The sequence below is a fragment of the Kwoniella dejecticola genome, chromosome 6 (assembly GCF_000512565.2).
Source record: "Kwoniella dejecticola CBS 10117 chromosome 6, complete sequence".
NCBI lineage: Eukaryota > Fungi > Basidiomycota > Tremellomycetes > Tremellales > Cryptococcaceae > Kwoniella > Kwoniella dejecticola.
The window spans coordinates 1,452,586-1,472,429 of NC_089306.1; the positions used below are offsets into that span (position 1 = coordinate 1,452,586).

At 48.8% G+C, this 19,844-nt stretch overlaps 5 protein-coding genes across 5 annotated transcripts; 3 read left to right on the top strand and 2 right to left on the bottom strand.

Moving 5' to 3' along the window:
• Positions 1-332: 332 nt before the first annotated feature.
• Positions 333-6,788, top strand: I303_105402 (uncharacterized protein; the record flags this gene model as incomplete). The annotated part of the gene is made up of 7 exons (XM_018408446.1): positions 333-947; positions 1,031-5,441; positions 5,493-5,767; positions 5,828-6,007; positions 6,062-6,190; positions 6,253-6,457; positions 6,535-6,788. The coding sequence occupies 7 exons, from the start codon at positions 333-335 to the stop codon at positions 6,786-6,788; spliced, it is 6,069 nt and encodes a 2,022-aa protein (XP_018262137.1).
• Positions 6,789-7,212: 424 nt separating this feature from the next.
• Positions 7,213-7,778, top strand: I303_105403 (uncharacterized protein; the record flags this gene model as incomplete). The annotated part of the gene is made up of 5 exons (XM_018408445.1): positions 7,213-7,245; positions 7,326-7,343; positions 7,409-7,508; positions 7,583-7,698; positions 7,767-7,778. The coding sequence occupies 5 exons, from the start codon at positions 7,213-7,215 to the stop codon at positions 7,776-7,778; spliced, it is 279 nt and encodes a 92-aa protein (XP_018262136.1).
• A 2,213-nt stretch (positions 7,779-9,991) lies between these two features.
• On the top strand, positions 9,992-14,892 carry I303_105404 (uncharacterized protein; the record flags this gene model as incomplete). The annotated part of the gene is made up of 33 exons (XM_065969153.1): positions 9,992-10,034; positions 10,099-10,401; positions 10,478-10,516; positions 10,576-10,914; positions 10,963-11,224; positions 11,272-11,455; positions 11,522-11,542; positions 11,593-11,677; positions 11,727-11,787; positions 11,844-11,994; positions 12,046-12,156; positions 12,210-12,287; positions 12,331-12,415; positions 12,464-12,518; positions 12,604-12,621; positions 12,672-12,699; positions 12,755-12,776; positions 12,827-12,849; positions 12,901-12,933; positions 12,988-13,037; positions 13,090-13,117; positions 13,166-13,217; positions 13,264-13,332; positions 13,405-13,517; positions 13,566-13,599; positions 13,658-13,697; positions 13,760-13,818; positions 13,874-14,031; positions 14,096-14,191; positions 14,243-14,399; positions 14,457-14,504; positions 14,561-14,628; positions 14,680-14,892. 33 exons carry the CDS (start codon positions 9,992-9,994, stop codon positions 14,890-14,892), a joined length of 3,126 nt encoding a protein of 1,041 aa, XP_065825225.1.
• A 313-nt stretch (positions 14,893-15,205) lies between these two features.
• I303_105405 (uncharacterized protein) lies at positions 15,206-16,924 on the bottom strand (the record flags this gene model as incomplete). Its single annotated transcript, XM_018408443.1, has 5 exons — positions 15,206-15,461; positions 15,534-15,745; positions 15,817-16,002; positions 16,066-16,557; positions 16,631-16,924. The coding sequence occupies 5 exons, from the start codon at positions 16,922-16,924 to the stop codon at positions 15,206-15,208; spliced, it is 1,440 nt and encodes a 479-aa protein (XP_018262134.1).
• Positions 16,925-17,708: 784 nt separating this feature from the next.
• On the bottom strand, positions 17,709-19,140 carry I303_105406 (uncharacterized protein; the record flags this gene model as incomplete). Its single annotated transcript, XM_018408442.1, has 10 exons — positions 17,709-17,741; positions 17,834-17,910; positions 17,966-18,091; positions 18,152-18,167; positions 18,236-18,302; positions 18,356-18,437; positions 18,495-18,504; positions 18,560-18,814; positions 18,880-18,974; positions 19,038-19,140. 10 exons carry the CDS (start codon positions 19,138-19,140, stop codon positions 17,709-17,711), a joined length of 864 nt encoding a protein of 287 aa, XP_018262133.1.
• Positions 19,141-19,844: the final 704 nt, after the last annotated feature.

A 19,844-nucleotide genomic window follows, 5' to 3' on the forward strand; every position in this document is an offset into this window, starting at 1 on the left:
GACGCCTCATGCGCATGATTGAGTTTTTTGGGGACTGAGAGAGAGTAGCTGAATAGGAATTCAACATGGACTGATCGTCAAGTGGTCGTTGTCATGACATGCATCTGATACAACATGATGATCATCAAGGACAAGGAATGAGTGAATTACTGTACCTGTGAATGGATGTCGTTGCCACCACTGAGCCACACGCGCGACGCGTCGAGTTGATTTCGTAAATTACTCGTACAGTACATCTCAATAAATGTTCATCGAAAATGCTTCCTGGAACAGATTAGCCTCTCGCTACACGTCAAGGAGGCAGCCAACGAATTCTATGTGTCGATCATAGCATGCCTCCAAGAGCAGGCCCCTCGGCGGATAACGGCCGGTCGCGGACAAGTCGCCCGGCTTTCATCCCCTCAACCCAATTCGCTGCAACCTCAAGTCCGCGATCAGCAAGGGAAGAGTCGGAGGATCCGCTAGCTCTGAGTCCAATCAAAATTCTAGTCACACCGACAGCTGCAAGGAAGAACAGAACTAGAAGAGGGACTAGATCAAGTAATATCAGATCATCTTCCCCTTTTCGACCTTACTCAGATTTGCCCTCTTCTGCGTCGACGCAGAGGGTCACGCGAGGTTCCAAGCGACGTGAGAGGGAGGTGGAGGAGTTAGCCGAGGATGACGAAGATCTTGTTCCGCCCAGTGATGAGGATGAGTATGAAGAATGGAGAGAGTCAAGGAGAATCAGGCTGGATAAGGGCAAGGGGAAGGGTAGAGAGGTGGATCGAGGGAGAGCCGAGGAGAGGAAAGAGGTGGGACCGGAAAGGGACAAGGAGGGGGGGAGGGTAAAGGAAAACGAAAAGCGGAATGAGGTGGGTCTAGCGGATCTAGAGTTGGGGCTAGAGGCGGATCTGGGAAGGAATGAGGAGAAGGGGATGCGAAGACCTAGAAAACCTGATAAAGGGGTGAGTGAAGTTCTTGTCTATAGCCGACTTCGTTTTTGATGAGGCCGAATGATGGCAAGAGTTGACACTGCATGTCACATCAGACGTTTCATTCCCTCTTGCCATCCCCTTCTCCTCCTTCCCCTACTCCGTCTACATCGTCGTCGGTGACCGACACTCGCTCAAGAGAGACTTCGCCTACGCAACCACTATCCTTTAGCCAACAGGATGATCCGTTCTACTTGCTACATGACGGAGAACGGTATACTCCCGATATATCCACTGAAAGTGAGATCCACAATGGAGCGATCGGACCGAGGGAGATCCCAGTACAAGGTTCGGCGAAGAGAAATGTTGCCAACAGCGAAGAGGTGGATAGGTCAAGATCCCTTACTCCGCAGACGATTCCTCTATCGCCTGTGAAAGATCAAGCATACGAGACTGTCATGCCAGATCCGATCATCATTGAGAGTGCCTCAATTGATTCACCACACATCGACACAGCTTCCCTGTTACTACCTCAACAGCCGGCGGATCGATCACCGACACCTAAGACCGTACCCTTCCTCCCTTTGCACGAAGAAGCTTACGAGACTATGCTGCCTGAGGTCACGCTTGAAATTGACGCGGGTCTCGGTGGCTCTCCTCTATCACCCGTACCGGCTTACGATGTCTTTGAACGAAGTGACCAAGCATTGTCATCAGAGGGCAAGGCATCACAAGATCAAAGACCGTCTGCCATGCCTGTGGAAGGAGATTCCGCAATCCTGCGCACCTCTCAGCTCCTAGAAGATCGAATGGTGTCGTCGAGACAACCTGATACCATACTGCATTCCTCCCCGGCTAGATCTCTTTCTCAGATGTTCGCGGAAGTGACCGGACCCACCGACATTCAAATCGCCGTTGTTCCCGACCTGCCAACCCCTTCTCCCGTTGACCCAGCACTGCAGCAATTTAGAGGTGCTCGTACCTTTCGAACCCGCACAGTGCTACAATTGCAGCCATACACCAAAGAAAAGCAGATATATGAAGCTGCTTTGAGGAAAGGCGGACTGAAAAAGGGAAAGAAAGCAATAGCCCCTTCAAAGGAGATAACGCAGGAGGAGGACCAAGACGATGATGAAGCTCAAGTGTCAGACAGCTCGGAAGCTAGTGCCGCGGAAGAATCGCCTGATAGGATAGTCATCGGCAACACACCTCCGCCAAAGAAAACGCGAAAACCGAAGGTATTGATCGATGCGGATCATGACGAGTTCCTCTTCGAGCATGGCGTGGCGGCAGATGAGGAGAACCCGGATCATTTCGAAGCCCTGCAGAAAATCGCTAGACAGCGGCTTAAGGCCGAGAAAGAGGAGAAGAGGCGACTCCTGGAAGCAGTAAAGCAGCGGAAGCAGTTCGAGAGCTTGATGAGGGCCATGCAAGTCGAGGAAGATCATTCGGATGAGGATCGTCCTAGATCGCACACAGCTTCGAAATCGCGAACGATCAAGGAACGTCCTGCTGGTCGCACGCCGAACGGCACGAAGACATACGGTAGCAGGCCCAAAGGTCCCAAAATAATTTCGGCTTCGTCTTCCGAATCTGATGATAACGCGCTGCCTGCTGCAACGATCCGACCGATGTCCCCGTCCGACAGTCCACGCGACACTCAGACAGCTTCCTACCGCACAGCATTCTCGGGGTTCAATGATATAGATATGGACGTTGGCTACGGTCAGCCTCATGAGCCGTCGTACTCTGATCACAACGCAGGAGATGCTCCGACATTCTCTCTTGCACACGAAAACTCCTTCTACGTCGATGATTCCGCTCGACCACCTGATCCAGCTCGTTCACCCGCCGATTCCGAGTCTGCATCATCCTCGAGCGAGACTGAAACGGTTCAGGATCGTAGGAAAAAGATAGCTGGACGAATGCTACCCGCAGCGATGCTCAAAAAGCTGGAGGCCGAAGCGGCTGCCAAAGAACGTCGGAGAGAAGAAAAGAAAAAGCGGCATCATCGGGCCATAGAATCGCCAATAAGGCCCGGACGGGCAATAGTCAGACGAGGAGCTGGACATGGTGAATTGGAAGATTTAGACGAACTTTTCGAAGAGAAGGACCCGGATGTTACAGCGGAGGGAATTCCGACCCTATCCTACGATCCATCGCCACCGAACTCCTTCGGCCAACCTATCATCGTACCTGATAGCGAATCGTCATCTGAGGCCGAAGAGGACAATCAGACTGAGCAGACTCTTGCTCGACTACAAAGAGGTGATTTTGAGAGCATTGTTTCCGGCAAAAGATGGACAGAATCGGGGGCCAAACGAAACAATCATGCCGCTCGACAGAAATCTCGAATGAATCGTTTTCGAAGGCCAGCTCTCGAGTTCGAGAGGCGCATACGAGCACCAATCAGCGAAAATAATAGGGCAATGGTGCAAAGCAGACTGGATTTCCCTGTCATGGACAGGTCCCCGAATCAATCGGTGAAGAAGAAACGCAAACGACCCATGCACCAAGGCAGACAACAACGTCCTGCGATCAGACTGGATGACCATGTCATTTTCGCCACAGCAGAATTCGAATTTGATGATGAGGACGAAGACCCACCAAGACCTATCAGCAAGCAGAAGACCATCCCAAGGCATTTTGCCCGAACGCCATCCGCAAATCTCAAGCAGGGCAAATCTCTAGACGCCAATATGGGCAAAGCCAGATCATGGGCGAATTTCGACAAATTTCCCATTGATTATGACATTTCGCCTTTGCCTTCCGGCGTGTACTGCAGCGCTACACTGGTGGCTGGAAGCGGTCAGCTGGCAAGATTGGTGGCTGATCTCAGGGGGGAAGAACAGGACGGGGCACTGACAAGCTGCTTTGAACATGGCATTGAGCTTAAACAAGATATGTCGCCAGACGCAGTGCACGCTGTGATACCCCTTCTCTTCGATGCCACATTTCGTCAAATGGTCACTATCGTCAACGAGGACAATTCGGATGGCTTACTACTTCGATGTTTTGCTTTTCTTGCAGATTACATGCATCTACAGCGGCACAGTATCGACGAGAGTGTATCGATGCTGAGAAGTGAGGCGGAGAATGCGATCAGAAGACTGGACATCAAATTTAAAGATATCGATATTGGGCGCAACAAACAAGGTCGCGAAGCTTTGCTGAAGCTCAGATGGGCGATGCTCGAGATGAGCTGCCAGATTCAAAACCATCGGAAAATACCGGAAGACTCGCTGGTGCGACTCTGTGCTGTCAAAATACTTCACCAGCTCTTGTCGCAAGGATTTGACAAAACAATCCGTCCCCTCAAGCAAATCATGCGAGGCGAATCGGAGTCGGCGGAAATAAATGATATCTCGCTATCAACATGGATCGCACTGATCAACACGCTAAAAGCATGGGATGACGCGCATCCTGACATGCCGGGCGACCTTTTCATGACTTGTCTGAATGAGGCATTTGATACGGCCTCCCAGCATGACCGTACTGGACCTATCGCAGCGGAAAGAATCTGGTTCTTGATCTTTGGTCTCTGCGCTCTGACTCAATTCGACACGGACGGCAAGATCAACTCAATGTTCCTCACGTCACCTCGATGGGCGCTGGTACGACGAGCTGCTAGTCTCATCAAGGTTGCTTTCGATGAAGACGCAGAAAAAAGAGCGCATCTGGATCAACTGCAAGGTAGGGATCGATATATCAAAGTCATGATGGCTAGATGTATTAGGTTATCAGCAGTGTGGAAGTGGTCCTTCGATCGAGAAAGTTTTTCGGTGGCTACGAAAGATTTGGGCATCATTTTCAAAGATCGACAATACAGGAACCTGCCGACTGAACCTCCCGTCGATTATCCCGACTTCATCATTCGGTTCGATATGTCTCTGACAGCTGCTGAAGATACAAAGCGAGAAACAGCCTTCGAGCTTTATCTTCGATTGGTCTGTGTGGCCGCATCGGATATCATATCGGCTGCGCAGACTCTCACCGAAGCTCAACAAGCGGAGAAGGATGTCCAAAGGCTCGTCATGTCAATCATACCAGTCAGCGCAGTCAAGTTTAACCGGATATTTCCCCCATCGCCAAAAGACCTGGGCCAGTTGATCAATCGATATTCAACTATGATAGCTGGCTGCTATTTCTCGCCTTCCTTACTACCTTACCTGCTGGCGAACTCCAAATCATGGTCTTCGTTCGAGAATGCGGACTTCGACTCCAGACAGATTGTCATCAGAGGATTGATGTACCTATGTGTAGCTGCTCGACACCATGATCAGCCTCTCGAACCTATTATTGATCGTTTGAATGACCTGATGAAGGTTCTTCAAGCTGAATTAGAGTATCTCGTTGGCCCGTCCGCCTCTGTCAATCAGAGTCTAAATAACGGACCTTCCAGGCTGGAGATTGAGCGGACTATGGTCCTCATCGTATCCTGCTTCAAGAGAATGATCAAGCATCACTCTTTCGACGTAGAGATGCAGCAGAAAGCTGTCTACCCTGATCCCTCATTGCTGCACGAAAGTAAGTGGAAGATGATCCTAGCTTTACACACGTGCTGATCCCGCTGCCTAGGCTGGACTACACGCATTTTCGATCTCGAGCTTTCCAAAGACTTGAAATGCGGTTTAGAGGTCATAGCTACCATCCAAACGTTTCTGGACACCCGCGCTTCCGCATTGCCTAAACTAGCCAAACAGCGGCGGGAAGCCAAGGAGAGCAATAATGAAAGCTTCGATGAGTTCGGATCACTTGGTATCGATTTTGCCGATGCCGATGTTCTGGCATTAGGAGGAGATCTGGGTGAAGGGGAGAATGAGGTCGAGAAGAAGGATGAGAAGTTCGCAGGGGTAAGCTTATCTCATCTGATGGGTGCAGGTGTTTGATGACAGCTGACATGCAAAGAGTAGATCATCGAGAACGTCATCTCACCTAAGATTTATCGGCTGCTATCAGATATGCTTCCGCCCGTTTCGGAACATGAAGATGGCAAGAAAGATAAACAAATGGACAGACAACTCTTCATCAGCAAATTGACCAAATGTTGGTCAGATTGTGCTGCTGTGCTTGTCGTCGAACACCAAAAATTGGTGAGTAACGCAAGAAACGATATATGGATATTGCTGACCTTCCATCAAACACAGGACTGGTCAACATTCATATCGCCGTTCGGCAGGCAATCTTGGGCTCGGCTAGGGGACGAAAAGGGAAGAGTTCAAGTTGGACTGCATTTCATGTTGAACGTGGCGCAGCTGGATCCTGCTGCTTTCGCGGTACGTACAAATCCGATCTCGTGTTCATAGGGCTTCGCTCACTAACACTTTGTATATCGCAGCATTACGCAGAAGACTTCATTAGCCTGTTTTTCCAGACTGTCGGAACGGACATGTTGACCATCGAACACAAGTTTACGTCAGCCATGATTACAATGAGAGGTGCTCTGGACCATCCCCTGTTGGCTCCACTTAGCAGAATAGAGGCCTTTGAGCGGGAACTGAGCAGAGATGGTTTCATGGGGATAAGGGTGGAAGCTTTGCAAGGTGAGTCTGTTGCATCGCGATGTCATCAAAACGTTGATATAAGCTGATTTCCTGCGGGTGCAATTTGACTCCTTCAGCGATCTTTGCGACTTTACCTGATATTCTGAAATCATCGACAACTCCGGCATCCACCAAATCATTCACTTACAGATGTATCAATTTATTCGTATCTTCTCTGACATCGTATGAGAAAGGGATCAACCCGACCAAAGTCATTCACAAGGAATCATATCGCGCATTTACAGATACCATCATTCGAGATTTACGACGCATCGCTGGGGATTGGATCACTCCGTTGTCTGTACCGGGACTGAAGCATTTCAAGGGTTGAGCATTTGGCATGTTTTGTAGATCAGTACGGAGTCGATAGATTGGTTGTATGTTGTATGTTGTATGTTTATATGTAATACATGTCATCCAGTAATGAGGGTCTGTGCTTCCAAAGGAGGTGATACGCAGAATTACATCACCGATCTTCATTACTGTCGTAATCATCAACGCACGGACCGCCCGAGCCCCTTCTCCCCTCCACATACACACACTCGAATAGCAGCATCATTACGCGGGCGTCATTGGCATGTGCAAACACGAGGACACGATGATCCAGTCTCTTGACTCTCCTTCGCTCGATATTCCGTTAAACATTGCTTGCCTGTAAGCCTTCTTCCTCGTTGTTTCACTTAGCATCCGATCTCTCATTTCGTGCAACAGTCGGTTCCATAAGTGTCATGTCTAGTTCAGGGAGCGACTCAGAAATGGAAGTCGAGGGATTGAAGGAGGAAAAGAAGGTTGGTCCAACATGCTTGGACCGCTTCCGGGCTTCCTTGGTGATAAATTGGGCCCGAGCTGATGATTATTGGCATGCCAGCTCGTAATTGAAATCAAGGTATGTATGATTGCCGAGCAGAGTCAGTGGCACATGAAGGGTGCCAATGCTCGGGACTGCCATAGCCTACGGACAATGCACCTACAATCCCTTTCAAAGTCAAGCGTGACACACCATTTATCAAGATCTTCAGAGCGTACGAAGCCAAGTTGGGAGTCGCTAAGAGTGAGTGCGGGTGAACTGACCCGCCCGGCTTTTCAGCGAATAGCGAGATTCGAGTCTGACTGCACGTTCAGTAGATACGTACCGATTTCATTATGATGGAACGAGAATTCCCGATGATCCGCAGCATACACCCAAGACCCTGGAGATGAAGATCGGGAAGAAGTATGACATTGAAGCGTTCAACGAGCAGGTGAATCATTGTTCGCGGTACCCCAAACACCGTCAGAGGAAGCTGACTGAAGCCCATTCCTTTGCCAGCTGGGCGGATGAGCGTTCGATGTCCAAGATCATCAGGACCGGAAGTCAGTATTATCCGAAAGTCAGAATCATCAATGTTATCAGATCAGTATCTGTGTATATTGGTGAACGTGATATGTATAATGGTCGTCGCATTTCGTGTTTGTCTATGGCTACATGAGTAAGAAATGATAATCTACTGAACCTGCTCTGATAACTAGTTCTCCTGGACTGAAGAGTCCTGAATCGCGCGTCATTATAGGATTAAAGAGTATTGTGTGGTGAGGCGTGTGTAGATGTTGGGGGAAGTGTGTCGTTTGTCGGTCGGGTGATGGGAGATGATTGTCGTCTAAACAAAGCCAAGAACGGAGAGTCAGAGTTAGCTCATTGTGAACAGTGAATAGGATGTATGCGTGTGGCGACTCACCATCTAAGTTCCATCACCCTCTAGACTGTACCACGCCCTCCTCTTCGTCCACCGGAGCACATACCACAGGTGATGAAGTTCCAGATGGCGATCAAGACGGCACCGATACCTCGGAAGATAGCGATGAAGACGGATGCGATGGCGGATACCACAGCTGATAATCCATTTGCGATTGCGGAGATGATATTACCCATGTCGGCGTTGTGTTATTCTTATTGGTGTTGTTGAAGGTGTTGTTGATGATGAGAAGAAGGAAAAAAGTGAAGGTGGCAACGGAATTTGGTTGTTTATATATCATTTTCATTGTATCAACTCCGACGAAATTTTTGTTTGTTTGGACTTCAGGCATGACGTTAATGCTTCTTTATGACGTTATGACGTCAACTCAATCATTTATGTATCAACCCCCACTTGGCTGTTTTTGCGGACCTTAGAACAGGGAGATAAAGGTGGGTAGGGGGGAGAGGAAGAGATCTGATTGTCAAGTGTGTCGGCGGAGGTGAGCGGTCTAAGAAAGAGACAAAGGAGATTTATGACATAGTTGTGTGTACCCAAGCGTGATTCCAGCGCAAAAATGCAACAGCTAAGAGAGCCAAACATTCTCGCCCCCTGTAGAGGAGATAGACGTTCCTCAGACTAAAAGGCTTAAGGCTCAAAGCTTCGAGCCGAGACAAGCTTTTTGGTATTTAAGCGGTACCTTTGACATCATAATTAGGTGGCGCAGTGCATGATTTGCTCTTTGTGGTAGGCATGATACCCTTTTTCACCGGCGGCACAATAGTCAGGAGGCTACGCTCTAGTATAACCTTATTGCATGTCATATCATGTGGAGTGCTATAATCGCAATGCCGGAATAGAACACGATGGAATAGCACGATTGAGGCCTGGAAAGACAAAAGAAAAGTTTAAAATGGGAAAGAAAATCTCGAAAACGAGTGACCCTGAATACGTCATGATCATCCATCGACTTCTGAGCCAAGAGTAATCTTAGACCAAAGTCGACTTTCACTCATTCGGGAATGTCCGATGGCACAGTGGCTCCGTGGTGAAGCATGGGGAGTCTTGTGTCCGCCATCTGACCTGCCGCGATAAGGAACAAGCGATGTCATGTTTTTGTCACCTTCAAGTGATAAGTCATACAGGTCCGGGTGTGGTGACGTCGTAGCGATGCATCTTACGATAGTGCCTCCATGTCAAGCTGGTCACTAATTAACCCAATGTCCTAGCAGCGAGGAGAGGTGTGTCACTCTGAGTCATGCGCAGCCGTGCCTCTGGGCTGCTTGTTACATCACAAAGGCAGCAGCTTGTCGCGAGGCTGGAAGCACCAGACAGCTTTATTGTGCGATCGCCACCAGGTGTGGCCAACTCCGGAGCAGATATACGGCTCCGTTGTGGTATCTGCACGAGTCGACGGAGATGGTTTGCCACTGCAAACCTATCTCGGAACATATTTGGTGCAATGGAAGAAGGCTTTTCCACACTCAAATGCCATGTTGATGACAAACAGCTCCTTAGAAGCCCGAAGATCTTTCGCCATTGCATCAGCCTGTGTGATGTGCGTTCGAATCTTTCACCGAGGTCGCTGCAATGGTATCAGACAGGCGACATGAAGAGGATTTGAAAATCGGATGCAACCGTGAGAAAGCTGACAATGCGGTTACCGGTTATTTGGGATTTGTTTGGCTCCGTTCATCACCATCATCTGTCGTAAAAAAGCCCGTGCGGATATCGCGATCTCTTGGTGTATGCCTTCTTAACTTAACCGAGATATTCATGCCATACTTGTGGGTCTTACGAACATGCCCGAGAAGTGGACGACATGACACGTAAGAAGCAGGCTTTGGTGTCCACCGCCGAGCCGTGTGAGTGATTCGAGCATCGTCCTCTCCAGAATCGCAAGTCACTGATTACAATGGGGCTTGACAGTATCGGACGACGAGTTCGTCACTGATGCTAGAGCTGCAGCGAAAGCCTATGCGGAAGTACGGAAAGTGCAGTCTGCTCGAGAGAAGATCAAAGAAGACAACAAGTTGAGAAGGCAAAGAGGAGAACAAGCTTTGGCTCTTCCCAAGTTACCTGGAACGAAACGCAAGTCTGCAGGCAATGGCACATGCTTCGATGAGGAGAGCAGCTCAAGTGGAGACGAGGATGAGGAGAGCTTCCCAGAGCATGAAGGAAAGCGCATACGGAAAAGGAAGAGGAATGATGACAATCTAACCTATGAAGGCCGTGAGTCGCTTCTCATACTTGGAATGAGAGTCATGGAGCTGGCTGAGACCGGCTAAATTTCTCACTTCTTGTGCAGAGGTCATATTACCTTTCAATCCTCTGTATTGTCTCGCTGGTACGACCCACCGCTTTTCCGCGACCACGATTGTCATCGTAGCTGATAGCCTTTGTCAGGCTTACCGGATCCAAAAGGCAAAGCCGTTGACGTCGAGATCGCTCGTCAAAAACTTATCAGCCGCCTTGCAAGCAGAAACTCTGAGTCCAGCCCCACCAGACCGTCTCCGACGCTCGTCAGCAGCCCCGACATATCATCACAAGATGTTCAGGGCGCCGAGAATAATGGACCTGTAGAAAGCGTCTGCGAGGAAATAGAAGAGGCGCCTGAAGGAGACTATGATGATCTGAATGATGAAGTCGTTGTCCCGTGGGGAAAGCAAGTAGAGGGCCATCAATCTGAAGAAGCAACCTTGGACGAAGAAGGGGTATACCCCGAAGACGAGGACCTGTTCAGCAGTAAGTGAATCATCGCCCGCCGTGTGTTTATCTCTGAGTGGTTTGTAGCGCCAAAAAGTCGAAACAATTCAGCTCTCTCTATGGGTGTAAACCGGCCTGAGGTGGATGATGTGCCTGCCTATCGTCCGATGTTCCCTTTCTCAGAGGAGCAAGCGACAATTCGAGCTTTACCGTTGGACAGTGAATCTCCTGATATAGCGGTCCCTGCTCCGATCAATCGATTCTTGAAGGCGTATCAGCAGGCTGGCGCGAAATTCCTGTATGATCATTATAAAGAAGGCATAGGCGGAGTTCTGGGCGATGATATGGGGTAAGTCTCTTTGCCTCCATGAGAACACGGGCTAACAAGCTTTTTAGATTAGGGAAGACGATTCAAGTCATCTCCTTTGTAGGTCGGCACTTCCCCCGTGTTGAGCTAATGATCAAGCTCTCCGCTATCATGCGTAAAACTGGGACAGCGGCGGATCATCTGAGACGGAAAAGGATGATACGGCATTCTACCGAAGATGTCAATCCGCGACATTGGCCGACGGCTCTGATCGTCTGTCCGAAATCCTTGGTAGCGAACGTGAGTGGAATGTCAGCAGTAACAAGCTAATTCTTGTAGTGGAGTAGAGAGCTGGATACTGTGAGCGGGATTTGTGAACTCGATCGTTTGCCCAAGCTGATAGCAAGCAGTGGGGATATTTCGAATATGCCGTCTGGCAGTCCGATAATTGGTCAGATACACGCTCTTCGTTTCAGCAAGGCTTTTTTGATATACGTGAGTCCGTCTATCTCTCTTGGAGGGGTTTATCGCTGACTCGATGCAGTCCTGATGTCTTACGACACTGCTCGTAACACAATCGAACATATCAAGAATCTACCGCTTTCGTAGGTTCGATCGAAGGTTGCCAGAATCGACTTAATCGCTGAATACCTTTAAATAGGGTTGTCATCGTTGACGAGGCCCATCGGATGAAAGAACCTCGCGCACAAGCCACTTTAGCTCTCAAGTCGATCAACTGCAAAATCTGCTTTGCGCTGACAGGTACGCTGGTGCAGAACAGGATGGACGAGATGTGGAGTGTTCTTGATTTCGTACGTCCATTGTAGTGCAATCAGCGACTGCGACTAATCTTTACTTCCTAGTCTCACCGTGGATGGGCTGGGACGCTTAAAGAGTGGAAGGACTTTGCGGTCAATCCGATCAAACGTGGACATCGACACGAGGGCTCGGCAGCAGAGGTGATCACCGCTATCGTGGGTTCCATCTTCCCGTTCATGCGGTTTTAGTCTTATAATGTCGTAACCAGATGCGGTTGGGAGTTATGACTCAAAAAATCCTCCCACACTTTTACCTAAGACGGGACAAGCGGCTGATAGCTCACGAGGTAAGTCAAACAAGGCTGTCGTTCGACGCTGAAGTGTGCATAGCTGCCTGAGAAGAGGGACATGGTAGTATTCTGTCCTCTGGCGGACATGCAGATCATGGCATACCAGAACTTGATAGCCTCCGGTGGTGAGAGCTTTGTCAGTTCCCATGTGATTCTTGCTGAGCGCCATTTAGATATACAATTCCTGCTTAGACGTAATGATGAATGTGACTGCGGTTCTGGCGAAAAGTGAGTTTTTTGCGAAATCGGCTCGGCTGACCGACAGACGTCTGAAGTGCTGTCATCAGAAAACCGAGAAAGGCGAGACAGTCAGTGAGGTGCTCCTCAAGAAGTGAGTAATCAACTACTGACTGTGGAGGCGTTCGAGCTCACGGAAATCAGTCTGAGTGCCTGTAAGAAAGTTGCGAATGTGAGTAATTTTCGTGTCTAAATGAACAATCCCGGTCCACTCACCTCATGACCAGCATTTCGGGCTTCTCTACCATGGTAAGAGGACTTTTTCGTGTTCGAAGATCTTTTGGCTCACACACATGTAGCTAAAGATGATTCCGCTCATACTGTGAGCCGTCGAGCGCAATGCGTTCACGAGACTTCGGCTGACAATGTTTAGCGCGAGATCAACCGTCATTTCTTTCAAATTTGTGTGGGTGTTGTGCATCGATCTAGACAAGGCTAAGCTTACGACACTCATGCTCAGACTGGGCAAGATTACGATGCCAAGCAGCACAACGTCGTCCAAGCTGCTCTGTAAGGCGGATCTCAATGAATGAATGAAAACATGGCTAACAAATCGATTTAGTGATCCGGGCAATTGCGGCAAATGGACAGTAAGTTAGAGCAACAACCCCTCAGATGTGTCTGACAAGTCCATCTAGCTTCTCGAGGGGATGCTTCGGCAGTGGAGAAACGATCCCGACGACAACAAGGGTAAGAGAGAAGAGTTATCAGGAGCGCTCACTGACGCCTCACTCAGTACTGATATTCTCTAATTCTGTGCGATTGCTCAAAATGATATCCGAATTTATTTCAACGTCTTCGACTTGTGAGTACCGTCCGCTCCGATCAGGCTGACCTGTAGTGGCCGGATTCGCATTCGATATGCTTACTGGCGAAGTCGGGAACACGGAAAGAATGGATATGGTCGACCGATTCCAGGATTCAAGCAAAGACCACTTCGTCCTGCTTATCAGTACTTTAGCAGGAGGCGTAGGACTGAATTTGACAGCTGTACGTCTTCCGTTACCCCTAAATTGCATGTCGCTGACTTGATACTAGGCGAACAAAGTCGTGATTTTCGACCCTGATTGGAGTAAGTCGAGGCAGCTTGGATATCGCTGACGTGTCAGATCCCGCGAACGACCTTCAAGCTATGGATCGAGCATTCAGGATTGGTCAGAAACGTACCGTGTAAGCTTCTGAACGGGTTTTGGCTCTCATACAGGTGCTTTCGCTGAGCATACCTATTCTAGCGACGTATACCGGTTGATTGGTCAAGGCACAGTGGAGGAGCTCATGTACGAAAGACAAAGTAAGTTGGCAATGTCTTCTCAAGGCTCAAACTCATGAGCTGATCCATTATTCAGTACACAAACAGCAAAGGTCTCGACAACTTAATGACGGCACCTTCGAGAGTCGTATACATCAGGGATTTGACGGTGCGAAAACGGCAAAAGATCAAGGGGAACTCTTTGGCATACAAAATATCTTCCGCTTTGATCCTAAAGGCTTCGTTTCGCAAAACGTAAATCTTTTCCTTTTATGGCTGAGTTAGCCATTCCGGCACTGATCTTTGATATTTGCAACAGATTGAGCGGGTCAGAGAAGCGGAAGATCAATTCGTGCAGGATCTCATTGAAGCCGAGTATAACGATTCTGAAGCGGAAGACGAGGGTGACTTAGAGGTGCGTTCGTTCTCCCTAACCAGGATGGAGTCATCTCACATATCATCATAGGACGACGCTGGGAGAAATATGCGAGACGAGCGGAAAGCTAGAGACTTACATAGAGCTCGTCTGGCCGCTCTCAGCAAACGGCAAGGAGATAACGATGGCTTGTCGAGGAGGAACAATGAAGGTGTCGTCAAGGATCTGTTGGAAGATGGCGGAAGTGGTGAGTCGCCCAATTCATTGATGACCACCGATTCTGACATCGAATGCGATTGCATAGCGGCAAAAGCGAATAAGGAGGATATCCTCCAACGGCTCGGTGTGAACAGTGAGTTCGTTCCAAGATCAGATTGTTCGTCAGACGAAGATTGACAATGACTCTAGCCCGAATACACGAGCAGGCTTTCCGAGACTCGCCAGAGGAAAGAGCAATCTATGAGATTGGTGTCAAGGTGAGTCCTCATCATGTTCAGATGCACGCTGAAGCTGATTCTGCTACGAAGATCCTCCGCGACAATCCCGAGATGGCGAGGAAAATCAGAGCGAATGACCTGGGAAAACACAGTCGATTGGTCGGACGACAGAAGAAGGCGAGTGGAAATGATACTGTCCGTGATGATGAACCTTGGCAAAGGCGAATCCAGGAGAGATCTGATAGAGCCAGATCCGAGGCATCGAGGGAGAGCAAGAGGGTCTTGGCTGAATTGAGCGACTGAGCGTTATGACCGCGTGTCTGGCCATGAGTATACCCTGCATCTTGTCTGCCAATCGTAACCTGTTTCACCGCATCGTACATACCCCACATGTGATTCTTGCTACGCACAGATAATCCCTAAGTTGTAAATAAGCGTGAAATGAAGCGCATCTAAAACGATGTATGTCAATCTATATCTATGCCATTCTATAAATGCAACCTTATCGCAAAACACTTCTCAAAAAACCCATATTGTCCATCACGAATGACATGCGAGCAGGCGGGTCTCGCGTCTAGAGTCATTCCATTTGACAATGCCGGCCGCCTAAGACAGATTACCTGGTCTTGAACATTCTGTCCGGCACATTTTCTCCATCTATATGCCTCCTTACGTTCTCGCTTCTCATGATTGCGTTGGGGTCTACACGTTGTAGGACGGCTTTGAAGTCGTTGAACTTCGGGTAGACCACTTCGAGATCTTTTGGTCGAAGAGAGTGCTGTTTAGCCCAATGCGGTCGACCGCCGTGAGATGCAAGCAGGGCAGCGAATTTTTCATGGAATTTGCGGTAGGGTACCGCTAAGCCGTATGGCCTATTCAATGCAGTCGAGTCAGTCAGGGCTTTGTAATTGGGTTGGGGTGACTTGAGTATAGAGACTACTGACCTGTAAGTTACTACACCGATCCAACAAGTTTCTCTACCATAACTTGGACTCAGCCAGATATCATCCTGTGCAGACCACCGTATCTCTATCGGGAAATGAACCCTCAGTCCATCGTGATCTGCTGCTTCTTGATTCAGCCATACCCGCATTTCTTGTAGACATTGTTTGGCGAGCGAAGCGTCGATTGCCCATTCCAAGGCGTATTGAGGGAACTAATGACAAAGGAAAATCAGCAAATCGTTATGCGGCGTCGTGGCCAATATTGATGTTCTGCTCGACTCACCAGACAGTCAAAGTTCAAGATCTTGTATCCGTCATCCACGACTTCGCTTTCTTCCTGCGACAACCACCATGCCCACCTTCCGACTAGCGGCGTGAAAGACGGGAATATACGAGATATGAAGAGGAAGAATTGGGTGACGTGAAAGCCTAGTATGTGAGCGAGGAGCGAAGCGGTAGGCTCAGCGGGCTACAAGGGGCGAACGTCAGCCAAAACCAGGGGACATGAACATCAAGCTGAATGTTGACTCACTTGATATGTCCTGTTTGCTCGACCAACTATCATACCCTTTCCATCGGGATACCACCAGACTCTAACGTGTTCAGCACTCTTCTTGATCTCATCTAGATTATCTAGAACTTCATCGACCGATTTAGGCTCTTTAGTCTCTTTCAGCCTGAACGCCTCTTCGACTTCAATCTCGACTTCCAACATCAGACCGGTCGCTCCTAAGCCGCACAAACTAGCTTTGAACAGATCCGGGTCATCGTTGGGCGAAACTCTGACGACCGGTGCGCCGGGTAAGGGCAAGACTAAGACGAGTGATCGGACGTGCTGAGAGAGTACGGGAAAGTTTACACCTGATCCGTGGGATGCTGTGGATATCAGACCACCTATAGTTTGATCCGATATCGAGCCGATATTGCGCAATGCCAGGGCAGGCGATGCAGCAGCTAAGGACGCATGCACTTGGTGGAGTGTTGTACCTGCCATGAAGGTGGCAGAAAACTTCTCATGATTGATCTGTTCGGAAATGATAGTCAGCGACCAGCATATACGGAAGATACAGGCACACGTAAGCGTAAGCAATACTCACTTTGACAACACCTTTTAGACCTTCCATCCTGATCAGCCAGCCATTTGTACATGCTAGATCGGAGGGCGAATGCCCCACACCGACAGGGTGCACTCGAGCACCTTCTCGTCTAGCTAGCTCGATGATTTGCCGGCATTGCAACGAGGTGGTCGGCGCGAACACACGTTGCGGCTGACACTTGAAAGTCTTGGCCCAGTTCGTGAACGTTGCTTGCGAGGATGAGGTGGGGATTGATACTGGCTCGAGAGCTTGTTGTAAAGATTGATTGGTCACGTCGAGAAGATCTGCCGACATGTTCGGCGCTGCACAGGTGTAGGCCGTTGTGCTCAAAGGAGGGGTTGTTTCTGGCTGATCCGAAGGATGCTTGAGCGGTCGATGGTGAAGATCAGATCGGCCGATTGTTTACCGCTTGACAAGTGCCTTTATGTTTTGGTCGCCTAACAGTTCTTATTACAAGAAAGAGATGTACAGGGCGATCTATGTACAAGCGGGTATATGTCAGATCAGAAAATGGTATATCAACAAGAACAACGATGATGCAGCGATGATAAGGAGATGAGTAATGACAAAGGCCGTTCGTCTATTTACTACTTGTCCATGAAATTTCGATGGCGATTGCCCTTTTGATTACTCAATAATCTCAAAACCCCTGAATCGCGCCGTACTCCTTTCAAATCGGTCTTATTCCCCCGGCAAACCCAGCACAAAACTCATGGACGCAGACGATCGCCACTACTACCCAGATGCCAGTACCTGTACAATTTTGCTTGCAGAGGCGCACACCGATGCCCGAGCGAAGCGGAAGAATTATGCTGAAAAGCAGCTAAAATTCATGATCACATCATCACACAGCTGATTTTGGTAAACTAGGCTGCGATCGGGGAACCGATTGTCCGTAATTTTTGGGTTATGATCTAAATAAATCCTCGTGACTAAAAGGTATTTCTGCTATCTAATCACCTACACGTGCGAAAAAAAGACCCGCTCGATACCACTCGTCAAGTTGGGAGGAATCGTGAGCTACCATTGATTCCAATTAGCGAATACACTCAAATCGGACAGCGAGAACGACAACAGCTCACGCTTCTCGGTACATCTCATCATCGGTCCGCTGTTCGTGAAATTGCCAAAACAGTCGGATTCGCATGATCTCATCAGCTTGGCATCGGTTAAAACCGATCATGGCAGTATCACTCAACTCACCCTGAAAACGCATATACCCGCGAAAACCGCACTGGTGAAGACCAGTGAATCGTACACAAACCAGAACATGAACCAAGCTACACAGATTTAGCATGTTGGGAATTGTGCTCAGAAATTGAGAGATAATCTCACAGCTTGTCGGCCAACCTAACAGCTCAGAAAACTGGGCACAATCCGATGTATTCCGCTTATCGAACAGGCGCTCGTCCACATAATCCCATACCACATAGAAAAGATTCATGACGCCGACGAAGAGGACTAAGGCGAAGCACGATATTGTCAGTGATACTCAATATTCCAGGATTGGACTGTACGCACCATAAAACCGCAAGGCCTGTTCGAGTCAAATGAGTTAGGTCCGTCAGCTTCGCGACACGCCGCGCAAAAGGTTCAGCTACCCACGTTTCCGTGATCTCCGAACCATAGCCCAATCAATATGACCTCACAGCCGATGATACTAGCATAGGCGCTGCAAGAAGTATCAGCTGAACGCGGCATAACGATAGCGTTCTGATGACTCACATCCAGTGATCCGCTCTCAGAACAGGTACCAACAATCCAAAATGTATCACCAAAGCAGCCGCCTTAGACGCAACGATATCGACTACACCATTCTCTTCCGTCAAGAACCATTCTCCGTTCCCTCAAGTTCTTCACTTACAACCGCAGAACTGATCACAATATCAGCTTCACCTCCGCTCTCGGTGGATGCGACATAGCACTTACAACAAAGAGGAAGCCAATGATCGATGAACCGATGTATCCCGAGGCCAGCGTACCTATAGCGCTCGGACTCCAAAACGTCTGAGCGAAGGTCGGCATAGCATACGGATTACGTGGTATCCGCGGAGTGGTCCTCATCAATCCCATGACATGGGTTGCTCCTCCGTCGTTGGGATCTATACATATGCTGACGACTTGTCCACCGCACAGAAGGCCCACGATCAGATGACATAGCTCGTGGATACCGACTGTCAGTAACTGCGACTGGATCATCAGCATCGACTTTGTTCGACCAGACATAGACAGGTCACGGTGGAACTCACCTTCAGTCCTGATATAGCGTCCCTCAGTATCGGTAAATTCCACGCTATCAATATCGCCAAAAACATAACACATGCCGCTATCACCGTGTTCGTTTCTAAAGTACATGAATGTACACCTGGTCAGTGTTCTCGTTCTATCAGAGGTGTCGCAGACATACGGAAGGAGTTTGGCGTTATATTCGGTGCCCTAGCGACCAGCCTGTGAAGGGTTTCGTTGGCCGCTATCGAGAGTTCATTGTCGCTCATGATGTTTGGCGGCATTTTGGATGACGGTCAAGTATGATGAGTAGATGAGTAGATGGATGATTACGAATGGGCAAGAAGAGGTCGGCGAAGTACTTGTATAGCTTGGACAGTCCGGTTTAACTCAGTCGATCACAATCCTAATGTTCTGATACTGAAAGGAGGACAGCTGTTGGAGAATGGCTGGGCTGGTGAAGGTGATCCTTTGAGGTACGTGTATTTCCGACTTGGGACGTCACAGCGATGTTATAGCAATGAGACCTACAGATAGCCTACGTCAGTGATGGGTGAGTAAAGGTATGACTTTAGTCAAAAGATGTGAGCGAGATGTGGATAATCATGCAACAAGAATATGAGATGGATGATGCATGATGTTTTTGTGTACGTATGCGGATGTTGATATGTTTGTGATGTTGTTTTATTTCTTAGTTGATTCATCTTCTACAATGCTCGTGTTCGTACCCTTTAATCCTTAAAGTAGGCAAAGTCCCCCTTTCTGTTCATCTGCCATCCGCTTTCGGCGTCATGCTACCTACGCTACTATGTAGTGTCAGTGGGACTTTATGACTGCCTGCCCCTTGCAGATATTGCACGATCTTCTCTGCGTTCTAGCTCATGTCATGTCATTGTCTAGACTGCATGGAATAATGCTTCACCGTACGCGAGGTGGATGCCACAGGGCACGAAACGGATGTTCGGCGCGAATTTGATTCCGTTGCGTT